Source organism: Daucus carota, chromosome 6, assembly GCF_001625215.2.
Source record: "Daucus carota subsp. sativus chromosome 6, DH1 v3.0, whole genome shotgun sequence".
NCBI classification, from domain to species: Eukaryota; Viridiplantae; Streptophyta; class Magnoliopsida; order Apiales; family Apiaceae; genus Daucus; species Daucus carota.
Window position 1 is genome coordinate 35,062,811 of NC_030386.2, and position 22,988 is coordinate 35,085,798.

Consider the following 22,988-nt stretch of genomic DNA (forward strand, 5'->3'; position numbering starts at 1 on the left):
TATGTACTTTATCTATCGACTTGCTTTCTTTTGCATAGTTGCTAAATACACTTCATATTTGCTTTGTGCAGTTCGCAGAGATTACAGTTGTGTCCTTCCTAAACTTCTGTGTAATACTATGATACTCCCTCCGTCCCTTTTTATCTGTCCATTTTGGAAAAAAAAACACATACCAAGGAATACTTGATTGTATAAACTTTTTCATTAAATACCTCTAATTAATATCTTGAAAATGGTGGAATACCCCTACTTTATGTCTTGAAAACATGAATTCAACCAAGTTTTAAATAAGTCAAGCCTTGAAAATTGAAATTATGAAGATATATTTGAAAAACTATCATTAAATTAGTTTTGAAAGTATAAATGGACAGATAAATAGGGACAAATTTTTACTTCCAAAGTGGACAGATAAATAGGGACGGAGGGAGTACAAAACAAAGTCAACCCTAATTTTTTGTGCACTTTGAACAGGATTAATGTAGGCGCACTAACTAATTACTCCATTTAATTATCTTTTTTCAACTATTAAGTGATACATGAATATTATTTAAATTATCAGGCTCTAATGGGTTAAAATCCCCGTAACTTAAAATATTACAAAGTTAACACTAATATTTGATATATTATTTTAGTCAAAATAAAAAGTGCTTGGATTTTTTTTTTTAATATAACTTTTAGTTGGCCTAAACTTTTTAATATGTATTAAGAATTTAGAAAGATAATTTAATTGTATAAATAATCTTTATTCGTATAATTTTTATTTTAACTTTATGTATAATCATATAATTTAAATACTTGACTTTATATATAATTTTATCAATGTCTTTATTTTTTTTATCGATGTGTTTAATTTTTTTACTTTGTTCATTCTCATTTAATCAAAACAACTTAAAATTTTGAAACTATATTATCACGGCCAATTTCCAATAATATAAAATATTAAAAAGTTAACACTAGTGTTTGATATAATATTTTAGTCAAAATAAAAAATACTTGATTTTTTTTATAAAATAATCATTAGCTGGGCTAAAACTTTTATTAAGTATTAAGAATTTAGAAAGATAATTTGTTATATATAATTTTTATTTGAATTTATGTTCACTTTGTTTCGATATGTATATATGTATGCACAGTTTATCATAATTGAATTATTAATTCATATCATACTTTTTAAATATTATAATCATTATTTTAGATCCCTTTGAACAAAAATTGCCGGGTTTTGTTTCAAATTTCATGAAGATTATGGATCCTCCTATAAAAGCTAGAGTCGGGGAATGGAAGTGGCTGAATGTTTTTATTTTTAATATTGAATATTGTCACGTATTTTAATATATTTTTAAAATACATTGTTAAATATAAATTTTAAATGCATTTTAATGTGTTAAATGTTTCTTCCCTTCTTTAATTTCCAATTCTTTTATTTAAATAAAAACTTTAATATATATATATATATATATATATATATAATAATCCATCCAAAAATAACGATTACAAAATATTGTGAAAGTATTTTTTAATAATTTTCTTGTGATTTTAATTATTTTTCTTGTGAATAAAATTTACTTTTTGCACAAAAATTTGAATGTATTTAAAATTTATAAAAATGAAGAATATAAAATTTGCCAAACTAATAATTACTGAAAAATGTGATAATCATATTTTATAATATATTTTTGAAAAGAACGTGTGTTTAAGAATTAAAATCTATATATTCTAAAATTTAAAATTAAAAAAATAAGAAACTGTTTGAAATGTGATGTTGTAGCGCAGTCTTTTAGGTCACATACTCACATGTAAACACGCCGTAATCAACGCCTATTTATTAGGTCTCACACATTTAATAAGCTAAAGGTCATATATGTAATCTCTGCAAACTGCACAAAGCAAAAATGAACTGTATTTAGCAACACCCTTCTTTTGGTTCCGTCTTGGGTTGTGTAAATTCATACGTGGAGCCTTGCTGGATGCCCCATCCTTATTGGTTATCGAAAGATTCGAAACTCTGGCCCTTAAGAATCACACATCAACAATTATTTTAATCTAGTTTTTCTTGTTATGTTTAAATTTTAGCAAAATTTAAAGTCCCGTCAAAAATATTTACGTAACATTTAAAGTATCCTTTATAATGATTATGTTTTTACGTAATATTGATTATTAAATAAATAAATCAAACAGGCCGTCCTCTGTTGTGTTTACGGATTATTGGGCCAGCAGCGCGGGAAGCATCGCTGGACTTGTCTCGGTGAACACTTTCAAATTGGGGTTGCGTTTCCTGTTCAAGCCCAGTGCAAAATTTTAAGCCTCGAATGGGCCGAAAGTTGTGGAGTTGAAATCGAAAAAACTAGGGATCAAGGTCCAAGGATCATAGATTCATGTTAAAATCGGTAATATTAGGGAATGTATTTCAATATTTTTTGGGGCCCATGAATAAGACTATTTTATAAATATTATATTTCCTTATTCAAACTTCACATTTTTTATTCTTTTCAAAAATATCGACACACATTATTAAAGTCGTTGTTTTGAAGGATCATTTTTTGATTGCATGCTAGTAGTGTATTTAGTTAGCTAAACATCTCGCTAATTGAATTTCCATCTATCCAATCTTTCTGATGTGTGTACAAGGTCACACAATAAGCACCAACTTTTATGAAAATGATTTTTTTGATTGGTAGAATTGATGTGAATGCAGAGTGTATTAATATTTATTATCTATCCATCAATCAAAAATCAGTATTCTCATAAGAGTTAGTGACTATGTAGCCATACACACACCACAGAAAATTCGTTAATTTTTACACAAACTCATCAAACTATCAGGTTTTATCCTCAAGAAAATCTAGCAATTTCTTCCCTTCCTCGTGTTGTTTGAAAATTGAACCCGTCAAGATCATATGATTCTTTTTCTCTCTTTTTTTTTGCCTTGTAAAAAAAAAAGAAAAAAAAGATTACATGATCTTTCTTTAATCATGATCGATTAATCTACATTCATTTACAATCACACAAAAATAAACTATTAAAGGTCTGTAAAAATCTTAAATGCATGCTACGAGAGGTATGTTCATTTTTCGAGATTAAAATTGGAGTGAATCAAATTAAGACGGAAAAAAATCATAAAAACTCAATAAATTCTGAAACCATTTATACACCTGTATTTGAGGGACTAGCATGTCCCGCAGTCAGTGTTTAAAAAATCCCCGATTAAACCGATAAATCCCCGATTAATCCCGTGGTAGGCCACCGATCCGATTTTTGAAATCCGATTAATCCTTATATATATAAGTATATGTGATAAATTATTAAAATTTAAAATACTATATTACTTTAAATATAAATAATTATAGTGTTTATGAATATTGTAAATTTATTAGTTACCAAATATCTAATATAATAATAACTAAATATTAAATAATATTTAATATTAAAATAAATCCGATTTTAACTCCGATTAATCCCCATTTCCGATTAATTCTTGAATCGGTACCTCAACCGATTAGGTCCGATTTCCGAATTTTGTAACACTGTCCGCAGTTAGGTATTTTTCAGTGGGAAAGGACGGGTTGACAAATGAAAAGACAAAGTAGATTGTGGTCTAGAATTATGTACACTTGTGTCGGGTACGATTGATATGTGGATGCACATTCTTTCTACTTAAACAAAGGCAGAGATAGAATAGAAGAAAATAAATGAAGAAGTTGAGGAAAATGCGCCCGACTAGAGTTCCAGCTAATTCCAGAACCAAAACCTCGTTTTGCCTTTCTTTTTCTAGTCTTACGTGGGCAATCGTCTTTGGACTCTCCTGTTAGCACAGTACTGTAAAAACTGAATAAGTACACCTGTTACGCACACGTATTTAGCATTTTGGTATTTTTGACAGAATAGTTGGAATTATTACTGTTAAAATCAGATGAAATTATCAAAACATTTTTAACCCTATAAAATTCTTAACAAAATTATTAATATATGTTATAAATAAAAGATATAGAGATTATATAAAATCTTAACTCCAATATATAATTCTTCTCGTTTATAGTTGTAGCTAATTTTTCGATTTCAATTTAATCAATCATTTATAGCCAATCTTGTTGATAATATTATTATTCCCGTCAAAAATTAGATGAGCCAACTGATTCTCAATTTAGTTAAGCTGGTTGATTCTGCATATGCATTGTAAGGTATATTGACCGCATCGTTACATAATTAATTTTTAGATATATTTATTTGCAAATAAAATTTATTAAAAAATTGCAAATAGAAGTTATACTTTTCTAACATGTCACTTAGATGCCGATGGTACATGCAGTGGCCAGCTCCAGCCGAGTGAAAGCACATAATTTTTAATGCTTTTTTTTATATATATAATTGGGTAAAATTTTGGAGGTAAAAATTAAATAACTAATATCGAAACATTTACTATATGTGTATATAGAATAGAACTATAGAGATTGCAAAGTTCATTTCTTTTTTAGACAGCACACTCAGTTTAAATAAGATATAATGTATTAATAATTTATGAGCTATAATAAAATATTTGCCGGGTGAATTTCTTTAGCTAGATCTGCTCATATATTTATTTTTCAAAAAAAAACAAAACACACTGATCAGCAATAATCAGTTCAAACCAACAGAGGCTGTAAACACTCCAATCCTCCATATTTTTGACGAATCTTAGAATCAGAAAAAGTATAAATTCCTAACTCCTAATTCTATAGTCCCGGTCTCTCCTTGTAAAATTACATACTAAAGACCATTGAACATGTACACAAAACATAACTTTGGTCTTCAGGCGTATTGTTTACGTCATAGTGAGGCACCTTCGTGACATGATGTTTGTGAATTTTATGACTTGGATATGAATTTCAGCATGTTTTCGGTCAAAATATGTAGCATATTATCTCCTCCGTTTAAAAGATATTTCAGTTTGTTAGGAATATCCTATATTACCTGAAAGTAAAATATAAAAATTCGGTGAGAGATATGTAGAAAGTGTTTTAAGGGCATATAGGAAAGAAATGGTGAATATGGAAATTAGCATTTCACCGTACAATGAACGAATTACCTTCAATTAAAATTATGATCGAAATAACAACATAAGTTTTTTGTTACTATTCTTGTTTTTTTTTTTTTTTGAGAATATTGTTACTATTCTTGTTAAACTGATCAAAACAACCCTGAATCTTGTAATAATATGACATATATATATTCGTAATATTTAATAACTATTATTATATTAATTTAATATTTATCTTCCAATTTTCTCTCACAATATTTAATAGCTGACTAATATTACTATTACGAGTAATATATAATTACGGTTTTCAATCAAATACATCTATATGCAATCAGAAATAACCTTTACAATCAAAACTAATTTCATTTTTCTTAATAAAAGTTGTATTTAATTACAAATCATATAACTTTTTTTGCATATAGTTGCCTTTAGTTGCACACTTTATTTTTGAAAACAATTTCAAGAAATGGTAAAATCACAAAAGGAATTAGAAAAATAAGTATAAGTATATATGTTAATTTGCATTATTGATGTAATTTATGTTTATAGATTTAATTATTTCAATAATCTAATTATATTAACAAGCTAATCTCATAAGTTCAAATTATTTTTAAAAACAAATAAATAATAATAATAATTTTTTCTTTTAAAATTTTAAATAATTATATATATATATATATATATATTTAAAATATCTTATATAGATGATCGATGATTTTTATAATTTAATATATTCGCCGGGACAATCAATCGAAGAGCGGCACTCCCACAAAGAGTCGGCCTTTTTTTTTTATAATTTTAAAAAATTATATTAAAATTTATTGTGTAGACGTATATCTCTACCTATTTGTCCAAGTCGTCCTCGCAAGTCATGGCAAATTAAGGAATGGGAAAGAAGATTGGATGACATGTAAGAGTTTCAATTCAGATAGATACCTACCACCTTATTTGACTCTCCTCTCCCTAAGTGAAGGCTTCTCGATCACGGTGTCTAACTTAATCAATAGGATTAATATTATCAGTTATAAACATTAACAATAAATATATTAACAAAATTGGACCAAAAAAATGGGAGGGCTGGCTGACCATCATAATGTTGTGTATATTATTAAACGACAGAGAAGAGAAGATAGAGAAGCAGCGGGTCTTCTGGGTCGAGCTAGCTAGGTCGAAAAAAATGGTAATGTTCTAACTTCTAACAAACTTAATAAAGTGGCTAGTCAAGATGATGACCATTCGTTTTAACGAATCAACGAAACTGGTTAATGCTCAAACCCTTGAAATAGCATGAAACCCCGCAAACATATATCTTCAACCTTATGATCATCAGCTTCCTGGTCTTTTCATTCTACGGCGTTTTTTCTTTAATTTGAGGTAACTCGCACGTAAGCTTAAGAATAATCAGTTTTTTATGAATTAAAAAATTATTAATACAAATTGTAATGGGAAAGTAAAGCTCTTACAAATAACATAAATATTTTCCCGAATCAGTTTTGTTTCTGAAAGCAGGAGGCTCTGAGTGTGAGCTGGTAGCGGTTATTTGACTGACTTATAAAACAAAGTAATTAAAGAGCTAGCCATCACTAACAAGTTGATTTGGCTAATTATCCTAACACGTACACGTCTTTGTGAAGAGCAGGTCTAGAATTGTCCGTGTTGAACATAAACAATTTCTACGCTCCAGCTAACAAGATTTGAATTTATATTTATATATACATTTTTATATGGACACACGAAACCCAGTCAAAACTCTAAATTAAATTATGTCCTTCCTCGGCCAAGAAAATGCAACTTCTCCGCTCCCAATGCGCTGTGCGCAGTCATTCACAAACAAATTTATATACTCGGGAAAGATTGCAGTTTATGAAAGTTCTGTTATTATACTAGTTCCTCGTCACAAAATATATTTTGGTTCTGACTTTTAACTAGTCATATTGATTATAATTAAAATTCATATATATTATATATTTGGAAAAATATTTTAAAAAATTATATCATTTGGAATACATCTAATCTATTTTAATAAACAATTGTTTATATTTTCAAAAAATATATAATTATTTTAATATTTAGATAAAAACTAGTCAATTTGAATTATAAAAAATCGAAATGAACATGTAATTTGCCACTTACATTTGGGACAGAGAGTATTATTATTATTATTATAAGAAACTGCATTATTGGCACAACATTTTTACCCATAGTAATCAACACCTCCCCTGCCGCCATGTTAAAACTGGTAAGCTTTTGGGAAGCTCGATCTATTACCCTACCCGAAGATAATTTATTTTATTCAGAATTTGTAATTAAGCAATATTCCCATATTTTGTCGTTTGTACATACGAAACAAAATCCTATATCGTGGCAGTTCACGAGACTGAGTATATATAATAAGAGAAGCGGGTAACATATCACATACGTTTTAATCATTCTCTGTGGAAGAGGAGAGAAAGAAGAAATATAAGAGTCTACTTCTCCCTTGCATTTCTCATGAACTGCGTTGTCGTGTTGGGTTTTTATTGTTGGGGTTGGAAACACATCACCGCCCTCATGCTCTATCCTTCCACTTCTTCTAATACCCCCGCTCCTTCCTTTTCTTCCATTTATTTCTGTTAGTTACTCATCTTACTCCGTTCTGTAATATTAAAACCGAAACATTAAAAGTTATCTCGTAGATTTTATAAATAGCTAGGTGGGTGATGGAGGGTGAAAGTGAGAAGGAATTGGTGGAAGAATACATGGCGAGAAAGTCATCGCCGCCACCTTTCTTGATGAAGACTTACATGCTGGTGGAGGATCCGGCGACGGATGCGGTGGTTTCTTGGAATTCCGAGGGGACGGGCTTTGTGGTGTGGCAGCCGGCGGAGTTTGCGAGAGATTTGCTTCCCACACTGTTTAAGCACAGCAACTTCTCCAGCTTTGTCAGGCAGCTCAACACGTATGTACGTCAATTTCTAGCTTCTTTTTATTTTATTTTTCTTGATTTTTGCTTGGTTAATTTATTATTGATTTCGTGATTTTCTGCGGGTTTAGTCTAGAATCTGTTTGTGCATGTCGTCGTTTTCCCTTTGATCAAATGAAGTGGTTAAGATGTCAAGCTAGTTACGTTGAGAGCAAATTATGCGTGTCCGACTAATCATTATTGATTTGCAGTGCTTAAGCTTTACTCCATATACAACGTTTTTCAAAGTTTCTATTTCTAACGATTATTTTCTAGTTATATAATTCTTCCACTGTTTTTAATATAGGATAGGACTAAACTCTATACTATTAATTTCTGAACACTGTTTTTTATATTTTTAAAAGTTAAGAATAATTTTCTTTTCATAAAATCAAACATCCTCTAAGATATTAACGATTTCTTTGACATGTTCTTAAGTAGATTTTTTAATATACTGGTTTCAGACGTTCCTTCAAAGTATTTTCAGAGAGCAAAATAACTCAATTTTTTTAGTTATGAAAAATATATATATTTTTTATTCTGTAAATTGCAATGTTATATATATGCACATGATATAATTACATATGGGCGAATGTAATAGCAAGTGATTTTGAAGACGTGAGAACGTCAATTACGAAGAAAGTCCATTTACGTTGATTGATTGATAAACATTTTTGACAAAAGCTGTTTTGACTTATCTTTTAACTCGTCATGGAAATTGTTTGGAAGTTGTACTCACTACTCAGTGCTCTTTCATGCTTAAATTCTTTTATTTAAGAAGATTCTTCGCTATACCCGTCCCGAGCTGGCTCCTTCACTTTCTATTCGGGTCATACGCCATGCATGAGCTCACCAGTATTTGGTTGACAGAAAACAGTTCTTCTTTTTACAAAAGCTTGCTGATTACAAGTCCAGCAATATACACGAACCGATTTAACCGGATAAAATTTGAAAATGACTCGAAAATCAATTAATTGATCTGAAATTAATTCAATAGTATTAGAATTTTTTTTAATTTTAAGTGATTGTATTTTCATCAAAATCGACAAGTTTGCCAACACGTACACATAAAAAATATACAGACACAGACACGTGTCTGTGCATGCAGATATAGTACAGCACGAAATAAAATTTCTTTTTATAATTAGTTGCTGAATTCAAAATGTAATCTTCTGTTCATGTGTATTTACAATGCTCAGGGGTTTCGAAAAGTGGCTACAACAAGGTGGGAGTTCTGCAATGACATGTTCTGCAAGGGCAAAAAAGATCTCCTCTTCAAAATACGTCGTAGAAAATCATGGACAAACAAGCCACATCCAGTCGCCCAGACCCTGAAAGAACAATCCGCAGATCACGATCAAGATGATGCCAATCAACGGTCCAAATCAACTTCTTCCACCTCTTCGTCGTCCGGATACACGAGTCTTGTGGACGAGAACAAAAGGCTCAAACAGCAGAATTGGGTTCTCAATTCTGAACTCTCGTCTCTCAAAAACAAGTGCAATGAGCTGCTCGATATGGTGGCGATTTACACAAAGAAGGAGAACATATATGATGATGATGAAAAAGATGAGGGGCCCAAGCTGTTTGGAGTGAAGCTTCAAGGCGAGATGAGGAAGAGAAAGAGAGAAGAATCGAATATCGGTGATGCGAATGCTCCAACCTATTTTGTGTCCCAGTTATGCAAATAATTATTTAAGAGAGTTAGTTACATAAATAGCTAGATTAATCAATTAATATAGCTTCGAAATATCTGTAATACAACTTCAAATATTAAGACCTAGATATATATTTAACTGTATCTGCCAGCCATATCAAAAATGTGATTTGGTTTGTGGATATACGTACAGAGACACCATGAATATATATGGATGCATGTACTTTTAAGTTTCAACTGTATTGTATGTTTTATATATGTAATGTTTTTTTTTTTTTTTGTGATGTGAAAATGGGGCGCAAGCCTTTAACTATGAAAATGTACGCGGTATAGAATTATTGGAAATCATGTCCTTTGCAAACTGATTGCGTTCAAATAAATTAATTAAGTTATTTACTTTTTTCAAATGTAACTTGTTATTTTTTCTGATTGTTTATTGCATAATAATTCGAAGTTGTGTAATATTCAAAAAGAACTTCTTATATAATTTATAATATTTAAATAATTTTTTTAAAAAAACAGTGAAATTAAAAGTTAATATCACTAAAAAATTAAATATATTTATAAATTAAATATGATAACTTAGGACGGGAAGGACTGAGGAGAATCAAGAAACACTTCTACGATGGATCTCACGAAATAAATTGTAACAATACAAACTCTGTGAAAATATAAAATTTATTGACCGACTATATACAGGAAATGTAGTAAAAACGCAAGAAGAAATTATTAACTCATAGTATAATCTTTATCATGAATAATATACATCATTGTGAATTTTCTTTGAAGCCTGATAATGCAATTCGTGTCTATGTATACTGAGGCTTTTAAAATTTGTAGGTTATGAAATGTGCAGTTTGCTGTATATATGCAATAATTATATAGTTATAATTAAATTATTATGTGATCACAGAGGGTGATAGAAGATTACAACAAAATTATTAATTAGAATACTCTTTTATTCTGTTAATTATGTTTATTAACTGTGAAGCAGACAGCCACGTATATCCGTTGAGAGTGTGGGGAAAACGCACACTTGCAAGTTGCAATAAGGCATTATGCAATATTAAAGTTGTTTTCACTTGGATGGATCGGAATTTGGATGAATGAGAATGGAGTAAGTTTGAAATGAATTTTATATTCCGATCATATGATGCTATATATGATATTGTTAGATTGTTAATTAGAGAAAATATCTAAAATTTTCATTTTTTCATTTAGTTCATTACTTATATTTTAGCTAAAATTCTAACTCACATGTTTTGCAAGAAATTCTCATCCCATTTTCACATCATCTTTTCTTATAATATTTATCACAAAAAATTTAAACTCATCCATATTTAATCATTGTTATTTTATATTTTGTTCTTCTCTATAAGATTTATATATAATTTTCATTTCATTCTACACTCATTTCATTCTGTCCGAGTATCCAAGTGAACACACTATATAAAACATGATTTCCAGACGAAGACAAAGTAATTTTTTAGATCGCAAGAGACTATGCTCCTAAAGTTGAAAAGAAAATTACAAAGCAAATGAGGACAAAGTAATTAGTCAATAATAAAAAGCAGTTTTGGTGTTGTAAAAGCAATCTAACAACCATTTACATGAGAGTATCCTTTTCCAGAAGAAAACACATTCAATGCATTTGATAAAGTTCGAAAACAATGCTTTCTTTGTCACGCTGTATCCTTTCACATTCACTCAAATCCATCCAGCTTATTCACTGTGGTTGATTTGTTTACTCTTTACTTTTTTTTGCTGATCGAATTTCAATCTTTTTCACTCTTTTCCGTTGAAATATTGATAAATATCCTTGAATTACAAAACTTATTCATTTATCAAAATAAGGTCGAAAATATATTATTTTCCGACTTGTCTATCAACAGATAGAAATCAGAATTAATACCCGTATTTGGTATTAACAAATATCTCCCGACTTGTCTGTTGATGTGCAGTCATTTAAATTATGATTATGATATGTAAACACATTTTTGTCAATTGGTTGGACCGAAACAGTAGTATCTCCATTGCAGGAAGTAGAAAGATGAGGAGTCTCTTATTTCAGTCTTGTTCACCTACTGAACTATTGAACTACCATCACCTCGCATTTCTCTTTCAAAAGAAACATATATAAACTGAAAATCAACAAAAAATATATATATATGATAATGCGCAAAATGCCAAAATCACAAGTCCACAACTACGACTCAAACAAATTTCATAGATACACACACATTGGATCCCTACTCGCAGTACAATTCTGTTGTTGAATCAGAATGTAATCACGTTTGTCAAATTATTGGTAGAGGAACAAAACACATTTGTCAAGACAAGTTTCACGTTCACATAAGTAGCCACGTTATTTCAACCGTGGCTAAACTGTGCAAATTATTTAATCCAAGTACTACTAAAATTGCAGATGCGTATATTATATATACAAGACATCGTTTCTTACATATCTAAAAATATTCAGAGAAACTAAAACTTTACAGGACAGACCATATGTGCAATCAGACACAATTTTACCTGAGCCTCCATCACAATTTTAACAATTACTGTATGCCATGCACATTTTCACTTGCACTCAGAACCTCAGTATTTAAAATTCCAACTATTTCTACCTTTTTTTTTGTGTTAAATTTACTCCAGTTTTATTAAATATTAAAACTTTGACTGAAAATTTATTTTCGTCTTGTATTTTCTTGAAATCAAAAACTTCTGATATTCGTACATAATTAAAATTTATATAACATGTTCCACAGCAAACCACAATTAAAATTGCAATTTGCAATCGGGTGCGATAACTAAAGCTCACCATGGAAAATCTATCCGGGAAAGATACAGGTGGACGCATGTCTCTTTAATTAATCTTTTCAAGATAAGGGAAGTCCCATTTCCACAGGGCAACTCTTGCACTCTTGTAATACTCCATAATTTCAAAATCTGACATCTATGAATATCATACTTAAAATTTACGGATACTGTACTTGGATAAAATCTATGATTTTTCAATTTTTTATCCTAATTTATTGAAAATTTTGTGCAAAATCCTGACTGGATCAGATCTGCACATGGGCTTTTCGATTCCCCCGCCCTATCTGGCTAGACAAGCTTTCCACATATTTTTGTGCATCTCTCGGGCCTATGCGTCTTGAATTTCAGATTGTGATGTTTATTCTCCTTTTTCATTTTTTTTTTTTCAGTTCCGGAACTCCTTATTTCCAGAGTTATTTGTAGCATTGAATATACTGCGAACCTGTTTACATCAAGTGCAAGTGTGTAACCCTGATAGTAGTTTATCAGAACATGTGCCTGTGTGTGGTTTAGCAGTCAGATCTTAACCTGTTTCTTTTAGCAAATAAGCAGGACACAATTGTTCAAAAAGAACAGAAACTCAACATTTCTAAGAGGAAACTTTTGTCTTTTATATACAAAAGGACAGAGTCCAGAATTCAATACAAAGTATATATATACACTTCAAAGTTCACTCCTCCTGACGTAAAATGAGGATCAAGTTAAGTTAGTTTGAATTTGCCGCAAAATGATTAAATATTGTTTCAAGTGTTGACTGACTAATACTGTAGTCTGCAATGCTCAACTGATTCCTGCAAATAGGTTCACATAATGCATTAATACAACAAACTACAATCAAGGTTTAAACAAATAAGTCAAGTGTTTCCACCTGTTTCGTTCTATATGTCCAAAAATATCAGCGATAGAATGATCTTCTCCGTGCGGCAACTGTAGTAATTTTGAGAACAATCATGAACAGGCACACAGCACATATAGGGAATGGCATGAAAAAATAGGCACTACAAGCTTTTGTAATCTTTAATTGTTATTCTCAACAGGTGTTTCATCAGATATCTGTGAATTGTTTTATTTAACATAAATGCATAAATTTCCCAGTTCCCACTATGTGTTCAAACAATGAGCATTGAATTATCTTCCCACAATTTACCCAGTCCCACATTTTCAAATGGAGCATTAGGTTTTGACCTCAAAATATATATATAAAAAGAACAGTATTACATAAATGAGATACTACCTAAGAAGGCTTGCTATAAAATTACCTGATATTTAATACTTAAACCGTTGCAACCTTGATAACTTGAACCAGAAAAGGAAGACAGAATGAAGGAATTTATTATTGAGAACTTTTCTTTGGTTAACCACCATTCAGAAAATATTGGCAATGGGATACCACCTATAAGAATACCAATGGAAAATTAGTAGTAGTCTTCTGCAAATAATAAAAAAACAACGATACTGTATATAGCATTATTAGCAACGCAAGCCACTACAAAGTTGAGGGGAAACTTAAGACATCATCTATTAAGTTGTCCCAAGACTCATTACTCAGAAGTCAAATTGCCTAGAACATAATTAAGAATGAAATTTATCATTGGTTCAGACAACCAACTGAAATGTTAAACATCTGAACAATTTAAGCTACCAACACTACTGCAAGAAAGGGAAAAAAGATAAGAGATGAAAAGTTTAACTATACCATCACGAGCTAACTGCTCAGATAATTGCTCATCAGAAATTTCATCAGAACCACGACTTGGAGATAGAAGTGTTTGTATCCTATCTTCATTACCAAGCCAGCGTCCAATTGTCACCATCATTGCTGCTGATAATCTAATCTCAGCAACTGATGCATTTTCTGATGGTACAGAGTCAGTACCCCCAATGCAGATCTCAAGTTCACCTAATATGCCCCTTCTCTGAGATGGAAGGTCAAAGAGCCTTTCTTGGATTATCTGACACATATACTCCAATTCTGTAGAGATAACTTCAGTAGGCTTGACCTAAGGAGAGGATAAAGACAGTCATCATACAATATACATATGAAAATTTTGAATATTGGGGTACTAACATTTAATTACCTCCAACTCAAGATGGTTTCCGAAACGCGTCTTTAAATGTTGAGGACTTCCAATGCATCTTAGCTGACCTCCAACCTTAAAATTCAATGCCAAAAAGAATAAAAAAAAACAGATCGATCAGATAACACTAAGCATTTTACCCTGAATGATTTGTATGGCTACTGATCATACTAAGCATTTCGACCTGTATGATAACTTGTATGGATAAGTACGTACCATTATTCCTATCCTGGTGCAGAGCGCTTGAGCTTCATTCATGCTGTGAGTAGTTAGGATAACAGCTGTTTTTCCTTGTCTGGTTGATAATCGAGATATAACCTCCCACATGAACCGTTTGGCAATGGGATCCATACCTAGTTATAGTTAAAGCACCAAGCTTTTCACATGAGTTTTAAACAAGAACATGGACCAGTTTATTTTAAACTAGAGTGAAAATTAAAAAGTACAATGTTAAATTTGAAGTAGTCGATCTAATTTCATGAGGAACCTGGATAGTGTTTGCTCTGAAGCAATAAAAAAAGCATCAGAAACTAATTAGAAAAAAAAAGGCACCAGAAACATGAACTCGACCCAGATAATTTTCTGTGCAGCTTTTTGTTATGCATGCTTATTGCTGGTAGTATATGACGAATTTTGATGATAGAAGGAATTAGCCAGTAATATATGACCTATAATTTGCTAAATCTTCAGGCATTCCCGTTAATTATATAAAGACTGACTGGCGCATTATTCAACGGACAAGAGTTCAACATCCAGGTCTTTTTATTTATGGAACATTTTAGCAACAAATGGGGTTTAAATTGTTTGTGGCTTAGAGGATTATTATGCACAAAGAACATTTATGATATTTAAGGAAGTGTATTGATCTCAATATCAAATATTTGTACAAATTTGCTTGAAAATATATTTCAATATATATATACAACCCGTGCCTTGCACTGGCTAGTTCTTTTCCAAATAGAATCTGAAAATAATATGCCCATGCAAAAAAAGGATTACACCAAGATTTTTAATAGCTTACGTAGCAAAGTTATACATTGTATACCATGTTTGTATAGAATTATTATCATCGTAAGAATGATAGAATAAAATGTTTATTAAATAATTTTTGACAGACAAAAGGATTGTTGAAAGCACACACTATCAACTAATGAACTTAACTTGTACTTGAGCAATATAGCATCAAACCGCTGAGTACTTTAATATGTCAGTCTTGTAGAAGACAAAAATTGGAAACAAGTGAAATATGAGATATATGATTACTTGGAATGTGAAAGTTAGAGAAGCATAATTACCTGTAGATGGCTCATCAAGTATTACTACAGGAGGATCTCCAATCATAGCAATCGCAACAGATAGTTTCCTTTTGTTACCCCCACTAAGGGTAAAAGATGGTTTATTAGAATGTTTTAACAAGTCAAACTCCAGTAATTTGTCCATAACAACCTGACAAGTGCATCAATAGAACTAGTTTTATGATTCACATAAATATATAATCATTAGTTATACTTATTCAAGTATCCCATGCACCGTAACAAAAAAAGAGACTATTCCATGCATCAATACTTTTAAAGGTACTTATGCCAAAGAGAGCCTAACTTCCTCGAGCATAGTTAACTGACCAAGGGGAGATCTAAGCAGAAGGATGAGAATCAAATTTGGCAGAACAGATCCACTGGTTGAGAGGTCCTGGAGTATGCCATAAAGGGGACGGAGCCGTGTCATGCAAAAAGTCTCACGTACGGTTCCCTGAGGGAGGGAGTTGGGGGGGGCATGGTAACTAATCGTGTTCACCAGTGATTGGACTGTGAAAATTGACTAATGATGTTCATAAGATTGTGAACATGGACTGTCAGAATAAGCATTAGGGAGTCATGCTGGTAGTGACTGGGTGGGAAGGTGGTTCCAATAGTTCTTAGCCAGGTTAGACTTTCTTCAAAATGAACAATTCATGACATTTTTTCCAGGCACTGCTTCCCCTTTCGTGGCCATGGAGAACTCACTACTCAGACAAACTTTAACATATCTATGTCACTATTAATGTTCTTATTCAGAGGGGAATGAATTAAACACTTCAGACCCAACTGCCAGAGGGGTTTTAGGGGTAAATAATTCCATCTCAGGCAATTGTGGCTAAGTTATATAATTTATGTGCACAAATCAACTTTTTGCCCTGAAAAGACTGGACAGCAAAAAAACCTACAATCACATAAAAATTAATATTCTATGCACTTAATAAGGCTCATGGTTTCGGAGATGGACCAGAAAGATCAAACTGGGTGTCCTATTTTCCGTTAGGTTTCCTTTCTCAGCAATAGTCATGAAGGAATTCTTAAAACTGTTCGTATTTTTCTCGTGAAGTATGGATTTTGTTCATTCCAAACCCATACCTGGGGTTTGGTTGAAGAAAAGATTTTTTCATAACCATACTTCAAACCCATAAGAGCAAGTTGCTAAAATAGATAGAGCTACGGCTGTAATTTAGCACCAAAAAGTGATTTTTGGTGCTAAAAAACACGTCTCCAAATGTTGGTTCTATATGTTGTTCCAAATTTAACTTATTCTCCAAGTACCCAACTACTTGAATACAAATTTAATATTTCAACTTAACTTAACATCAAGGACCCCACTATTTTTACTTTTTGGCGAGTTGATAATTATAGAGCTCCATCTATCTTTTGAAAACAAACTATTGTTCTATCTTAGCACAAAATATAGAACACCGTTGGAGTGGTGGATTTTAATTTTTGTTCTATAATATAGAGATAGAACAAGATATATCAGAACACTAGACTTGTTCTAAGGTACGAGATTTTCATACCCAAGGGTAGAGGTGGGTATGAAGTATGAGGTTGGGAAATCATTTTTTTTCCCATTTATTTTCATCTCTATTTATACCATTACATGTAAATTGTTAATACACAATGGAATTAATGACTCAAACATATATAAAAATTTAATTAATTTTTTCAAAATTAATTATAATAAATCAAGTAAAAAAATATCAAATCAATCATATTGATTCCACCACTCAACCAAACACATCATATAAGAAATGATATCTCAACCCCATACCCCCTTAACCCGATTCTTAATTCCAACCACATACCCCCTCTCGAACCAAACAATCCCTCAACTTTCAGCCCTCACTTGCTTCCACCTTACATAACATTGGCCAACAGCTTTAGATAGTCATCTTAACCTCTCCTTCCTCACGTGCTCTTGCCTTTTTGTTGGGTTTCCAAAAGGAATTGAAAGGTTCGACACTGTTTGAGGCTTTGAGCACCTTCTAAAATGGATAGGATCTTTTTTACATCTGTAAAAGACAATATTGCTTCTTTCTTAAGTTGTTAAGACAAAGAAATAATTTATCCTCATTGGTCCTGTTGATGGTTGGTGAGGCATTGAGACAGTTAGTGGACACTGTTTTTTCCAATGTCAATCAAGAGGGTCTACAGAGGGAATTTCTACTACTTCCCTCCTATGTTGTTCACTGACAACCCATCATCTCTGTAAGACAGACAAGCAATATATACTAAACTAAGCTTTGATTATTTTGGAGGTTATGCCATAATGCCAAGTTGGTAGTATAAGTTATGTTGTAAGCTCGAGAACTAGGATCTGACTTGTACTTGCCTGCATCCTTATGTAAATGTAAAAGTATGAACTACGCTGCTTAGTTGTTTCAATTTAATCAATAAAAAATTTAAGTTTCCGGTTAACCATATATGCTAGTTAGAATCAATAAATATGAGAATTGTTTTAAGCAAGACATACATCTGCGAGATTGTAATCTGGGACCCCTTTTATTCTTGCGTACAGCTGAAGATGTTCTTGGACAGTCAAAAATTCGAGCAAAGCATCAAACTGAGGGCAATATCCAATCTGAAATAGAAAATCATTTGCACTTCATATAATAGTGATCATTTATATCAAAAAGGAAAAAAAGAGATAAGCTTACGCACATGCTGACGAGCTGCTTTGGGGTTCATTCGCATGTCACTGCCAAATATATATGCGGTTCCACCAGTTGGAGATTCCTCACCTGCATAAAATAATTAAACCAAACATAATCATATTACATGGTCTTCCAGTTAACTATATCGATTACCCCACTAGATACTTATCAAAAGACTGGAGACAAAACTCTAAACCCTAAAGCAGAAAGACAAGAAACCAGATGACACAAATAATTTTCAATGCAACAAGAACAAGATGGAGAATGGTACTATCCTATATCATTCACGTGAGGAAAAGTATTCGGTAATACTAGGAACCAACTCATGATGACCACACTTCTTTAATCGGAGTTGTAAGGCTCTATCGCATATATTACGTGAAGCAAGAGGCTTCCCTACTGATATGTTATAGCTTCCTCTCATCCTCATGAAAGGAGGTACATAGATCTATCCAGCAACAGCCTTTACAGCGAATGAATATTATATTTTGTGACATTTTTTAATAATCTGTTGGTATGTCCAAGTATACTAAGAGCAGGTGCTTTACCTCCCCCTCCCCCATAGCTTGGACCATAAACACTTATGAAATACACCAAAATAAGAATACAAAGGAGAAGTAAGAGGAAAGGAAGCTCTCCTTGACTCAATTTTTAGTCAATGAGTCCAACCTACAACATGATATTAAACATCAGACAACGTTATTAGGAATAGGCCACTGTTGGTACTTGAATGTTATCGAGCTATGTTTTAACTTTTAATTATACTCATAATGACATTGCCGAAGATGGCAAGGTGCTGAAGTGCAACTGCGGACTGGCACAAAAGAAAGGAAAGGATTCGACATATTGCAAAAATATAAATCGATCCATACAACAAGTTCAACATGAAATTCATCATATACCAGATAACATCGACAGGGTTGTAGTCTTCCCTGCCCCATTAGTTCCTAGGAAGCCAAAACATTCTCCTTCTTGAACAGCAAAAGTCAATGAATGGACTGCAACTTTTGCTCCACGATGCCTGCCTCCAGGATACACCTGAGATGAGAGAGAAACTACTTAACACTTGCAGATTTCTTCCATGGATCAGATAAATGTGAGGAAATTCTGAACTAATTAAGTACCTTCCGTAGATTACGCAGGTACAAAATCGCTTTATCAACTGATCCTGATAGGACCCTATTTCTTTCTGATTGAACATCTATATCTTCACGAAGGTCAAAGTCAAGATTAACATTTTCGGATTCGGAGGACGAGCGTAGAAGAGGCTCTGAATGACTTTGGGCAGTCGGACGACATAATCTCTTTATACTTTCACAGCACTCGTTGGCAAAAATTGAACTTACTTTTTGAGGTGGTAACAGTTCAAACCCAAGAGTCAAAAGGAAATAAACAATTCCCTGTCACAAGTAAACATGATGACCATAGTTAATCTGGTTTTCCAAATTCAAAAGTATCACCATGTTAAGCTATGTTAGTTCTCAGATTTGAGAGTATGAGTCGAAATTGTTTATTATAAGCTGATGGTTCAGAAAAGTTTGCGAAAAAACAGAAATAATCACGTCAGGAAATATGTTATCCTTACTTACATCTAAAAAGTACATGGATAGAGGAACCCAAATCAACCAGATTGGGTTCTTGAAGAAGTAAAAATTGTGTTTGGTTAATGGATAATTCCCTATCTTAAAGAAAATAGAAAAATAACTGCATAATGCTTCGGCATGGAACTCGACTGTACTTCAGAAAGAAGACAATGCATGTTTGTTTTTAGATTAAATTCCGAAGCTAGAGTTTTCCTACCCCTACAAGCTAAGGACCCTACATTAGAAAGGTGTCAGTCAAAGTCCAAAGTACACTGTTTTCCTATAATTTCTTTTTGATAATTGTCCTCTCACACTCCAGTTTATAAAAAATCCTCAGAACATCATGTTTTGATGGCATAAGGCAATTTTCTTGATATATCTTCCTGACAGAACCAAGAGCATTTTCTTCAAGCTAATAATGTTTGGAACACATTTCATTAGTCAGACTATTTGATAAATAATGCATTTTATTAACTAACAGTGTATAATTTAATGGAAAAGTTCAAAAATAAACATTCATTTTATGGCCACTTTAATATTTTTTGCCTAAAATAAAAGTGTAAACATAACTCTAAATAACCCAGCTGTAGCACCCTACTGTATTACTCCCTCCGTCCCAATGTATTTGTCTTGTTTGACTTTTTAAAATCAAATTGACCAAACTTTGACTGCAATTTACATATATAAGATAATTAGAAAAAATTACAAAAAATATATTAATAGAATCCATATCTATTCTAGTTTAAAATATATTTTTCCGATTTTCAGGATCATATACAAATAATTACTAATTATCAGTCAAAGTTTGGTCAATTTGACCACAAAAAGTCAAAGTCAAACAAGACAAATAAATTGGGACGGAGGGAGTATATGCTATCAACAAGATTTATACTTGTAGAGAGGAAGCAAGGAGCCAGTAGGATTTCAACAATTATTAATAAATGATGTCCCAGGACTGAGAAAAGCACCTCTACAGCAAGATAACATATAGAGCCCCCCGTAACATTCCAGTCAAAAACACCAGAACCATTTTCATTTTTCACATCTTGGCGCAAAAGAGCTAGGGAAGCCAGTCCGTCAGCAAAGCAAAATCCTGGAGATATTCTGAAGAAATTCTGGAAAATGATTGTTCAAAGCTTAGAAGTGAAATACACTGTATAACAAGAACACATGAATGAAGGTTTTTTTTTAATAGAAAAGGACAACCGATCTTAAAATTACTGTAAACAAAGAGAAATTAAAAGGATCATTCAAAATTTTATTATTTATGGACATAAAATGACAATTTTAATAAATTTTAGTAGTAGCCATTAGCCAATTATATAAAGAATAGACAGTGCTTGGACAAAATATCCAATTGAGAAAGTCTGGTAGAAAGAGATTCCAATACCGAATTCCCTATCAGTTTTTAACAAATATATATCATGCTCAGCATATACAATTTCTAATAAATAAAAATCTTCGGCACTAGGCGATGTTTGTGATATGAACATAAAGTTGACAGTGCGAAATGTTTAAATCAAACAAACAGCTCTGACCTTAAGAAAAGAGTTAGCATTTGCAGTGGTCGGTATAACCCCCATTATGAATGATATCACCATCAGAATAATCCCAGAGAAGAAGTGGACCAAGAGAACCACGTTCTGCACACATATTGATTGCATTATCATAGAAATGTAAACAGGGATATCAACAATCTATTTACTTGAAAGGTCTTTTAAAGGGGTGAGAAGTAGATGTACCTGTGCCATGCTATGTTCAGAAAAGAAAAAAGTCAGACAATATGTTGATGACGAAATTGCAAGTCCATATTCCAAAAGCATGGTGACAGTGGGTAGGAACGAATATCTCCCAATAAATTGTTCCAAGCCTAAATACCGTACAGAGATTTTAAATCAGGAACTTGTAGGATACACAACACAAGTTACAGGCGATGAGCATAAAAAAAATAAAATTATTTTTCAAATTTTTAAACCAACTAATTTTAAATGAAACATTTTTTTATCAGTAACAATGTAGGATGGTTTACTGGCGGATCTAGAATTTTACCAAGGAGGGGGCTTCATTAATATTAAAAAAAAAAAAATTACTGAAGTTAAATCTTGCGGAAGGGAAGGGAATTAGTGAAGCACTGAACTACTGAAGTCGACCAAGAGCAGCAGAGCACTATTTTTTCTTTTAATTCATGCACTTCACCAGCGGCAGCCAGAGAGCAGTAGGTATAATGTAGTAGATTATTTAGTCAATGAGCTGGGCTTGCAATAAAAATGGACTGGCTCAAAATAATTAGGGTGGGCTCAATTATAAAATATACAAATTTTACAACGAAAACTGAAGCTGTTATGGACTCAAGGTGGGCTAAAGCCCCCTGAGCCCACCATATAAATCTGCCACCGTTTACAACACCAAGGTACAGGTGATGAGAGCAACAAAAGCACAGACAATAAAGAAAAATCAGTATCAGAGGCTCTACAACAATATTTAAGTCTTACGTAGAATATTCTAGATACAAGAATACTGTAAGGAGCTTAATAATCACAACACAAGGTGCATGATTGGTAAACCTTTCTTCATGATGAGAGATTCAGAAAACATAAAGCCACAGAAATCCACAAGGTTCATGATTGGTACATCTTTCTTCTGAATCAAGTGAGTTGAATGCTAAAACGCACATAAAGCCATCACCCAGGGCAACCATCTGTCATTAAATCTAAAGGCTTGGACTTGCATACTTTATCAATGGCTGCACAATGCCTAATAGAACTATGACTCAGTTGGCAATTTGATCGATTTGTCTAAAGGATCTATACAATTAAAGTGTGCAGTAACAATAGCAATAAGAATTCCTAATCATATCTTAATAATGATGATTAAAGAATGAAGCTAAGAAGATATACAAAGAATATAAGAAATGAAGGACAACGGTTGAAAATGCCC

General features: G+C 32.1%; 2 protein-coding genes across 3 annotated transcripts in view; one reads left to right on the forward strand and one right to left on the reverse strand.

The window, feature by feature from the left end:
* Positions 1-7,401: 7,401 nt before the first annotated feature.
* LOC108225158 (heat stress transcription factor B-3) lies at positions 7,402-9,849 on the forward strand. Its single transcript, XM_017399976.2, has 2 exons — positions 7,402-7,956; positions 9,155-9,849. Exons 1-2 carry the CDS (start codon positions 7,714-7,716, stop codon positions 9,644-9,646), a joined length of 735 nt encoding a protein of 244 aa, XP_017255465.1. The 5' UTR covers positions 7,402-7,713; the 3' UTR covers positions 9,647-9,849.
* Positions 9,850-13,018: 3,169 nt separating this feature from the next.
* LOC108226432 (ABC transporter A family member 1) overlaps positions 13,019-22,988 on the reverse strand; it is a 37,597-nt gene continuing 27,627 nt past the window's right edge. For both annotated transcript variants that reach the window (XM_017401391.2, XM_017401392.2), the window contains 14 exons: positions 21,794-21,921; positions 21,590-21,694; positions 21,020-21,166; positions 19,593-19,868; positions 19,371-19,506; positions 18,476-18,555; positions 18,288-18,395; positions 15,806-15,956; positions 14,727-14,863; positions 14,511-14,585; positions 14,129-14,432; positions 13,692-13,825; positions 13,301-13,359; positions 13,019-13,223 (listed from right to left, as the gene is read on the reverse strand). In XM_017401391.2, coding sequence (XP_017256880.1) covers positions 13,139-13,223; positions 13,301-13,359; positions 13,692-13,825; positions 14,129-14,432; positions 14,511-14,585; positions 14,727-14,863; positions 15,806-15,956; positions 18,288-18,395; positions 18,476-18,555; positions 19,371-19,506; positions 19,593-19,868; positions 21,020-21,166; positions 21,590-21,694; positions 21,794-21,921 — 1,925 coding nt within the window. In that variant the 3' untranslated portion in view covers positions 13,019-13,138. The remainder of the gene's footprint in view (positions 13,224-13,300; positions 13,360-13,691; positions 13,826-14,128; positions 14,433-14,510; positions 14,586-14,726; positions 14,864-15,805; positions 15,957-18,287; positions 18,396-18,475; positions 18,556-19,370; positions 19,507-19,592; positions 19,869-21,019; positions 21,167-21,589; positions 21,695-21,793; positions 21,922-22,988) is intronic.

Coding starts and splice junctions, on each gene's coding strand:
- LOC108225158 (XM_017399976.2), top strand. CDS start 7,714: ATGGAGGGTGAAAGTGAGAAGGAATTGGTGGAAGAATACATGGCGAGA. Junction 7,957..9,154: donor TCAGGCAGCTCAACACGTAT/GTACGTCAATTT, acceptor TACAATGCTCAG/GGGTTTCGAAAAGTGGCTAC.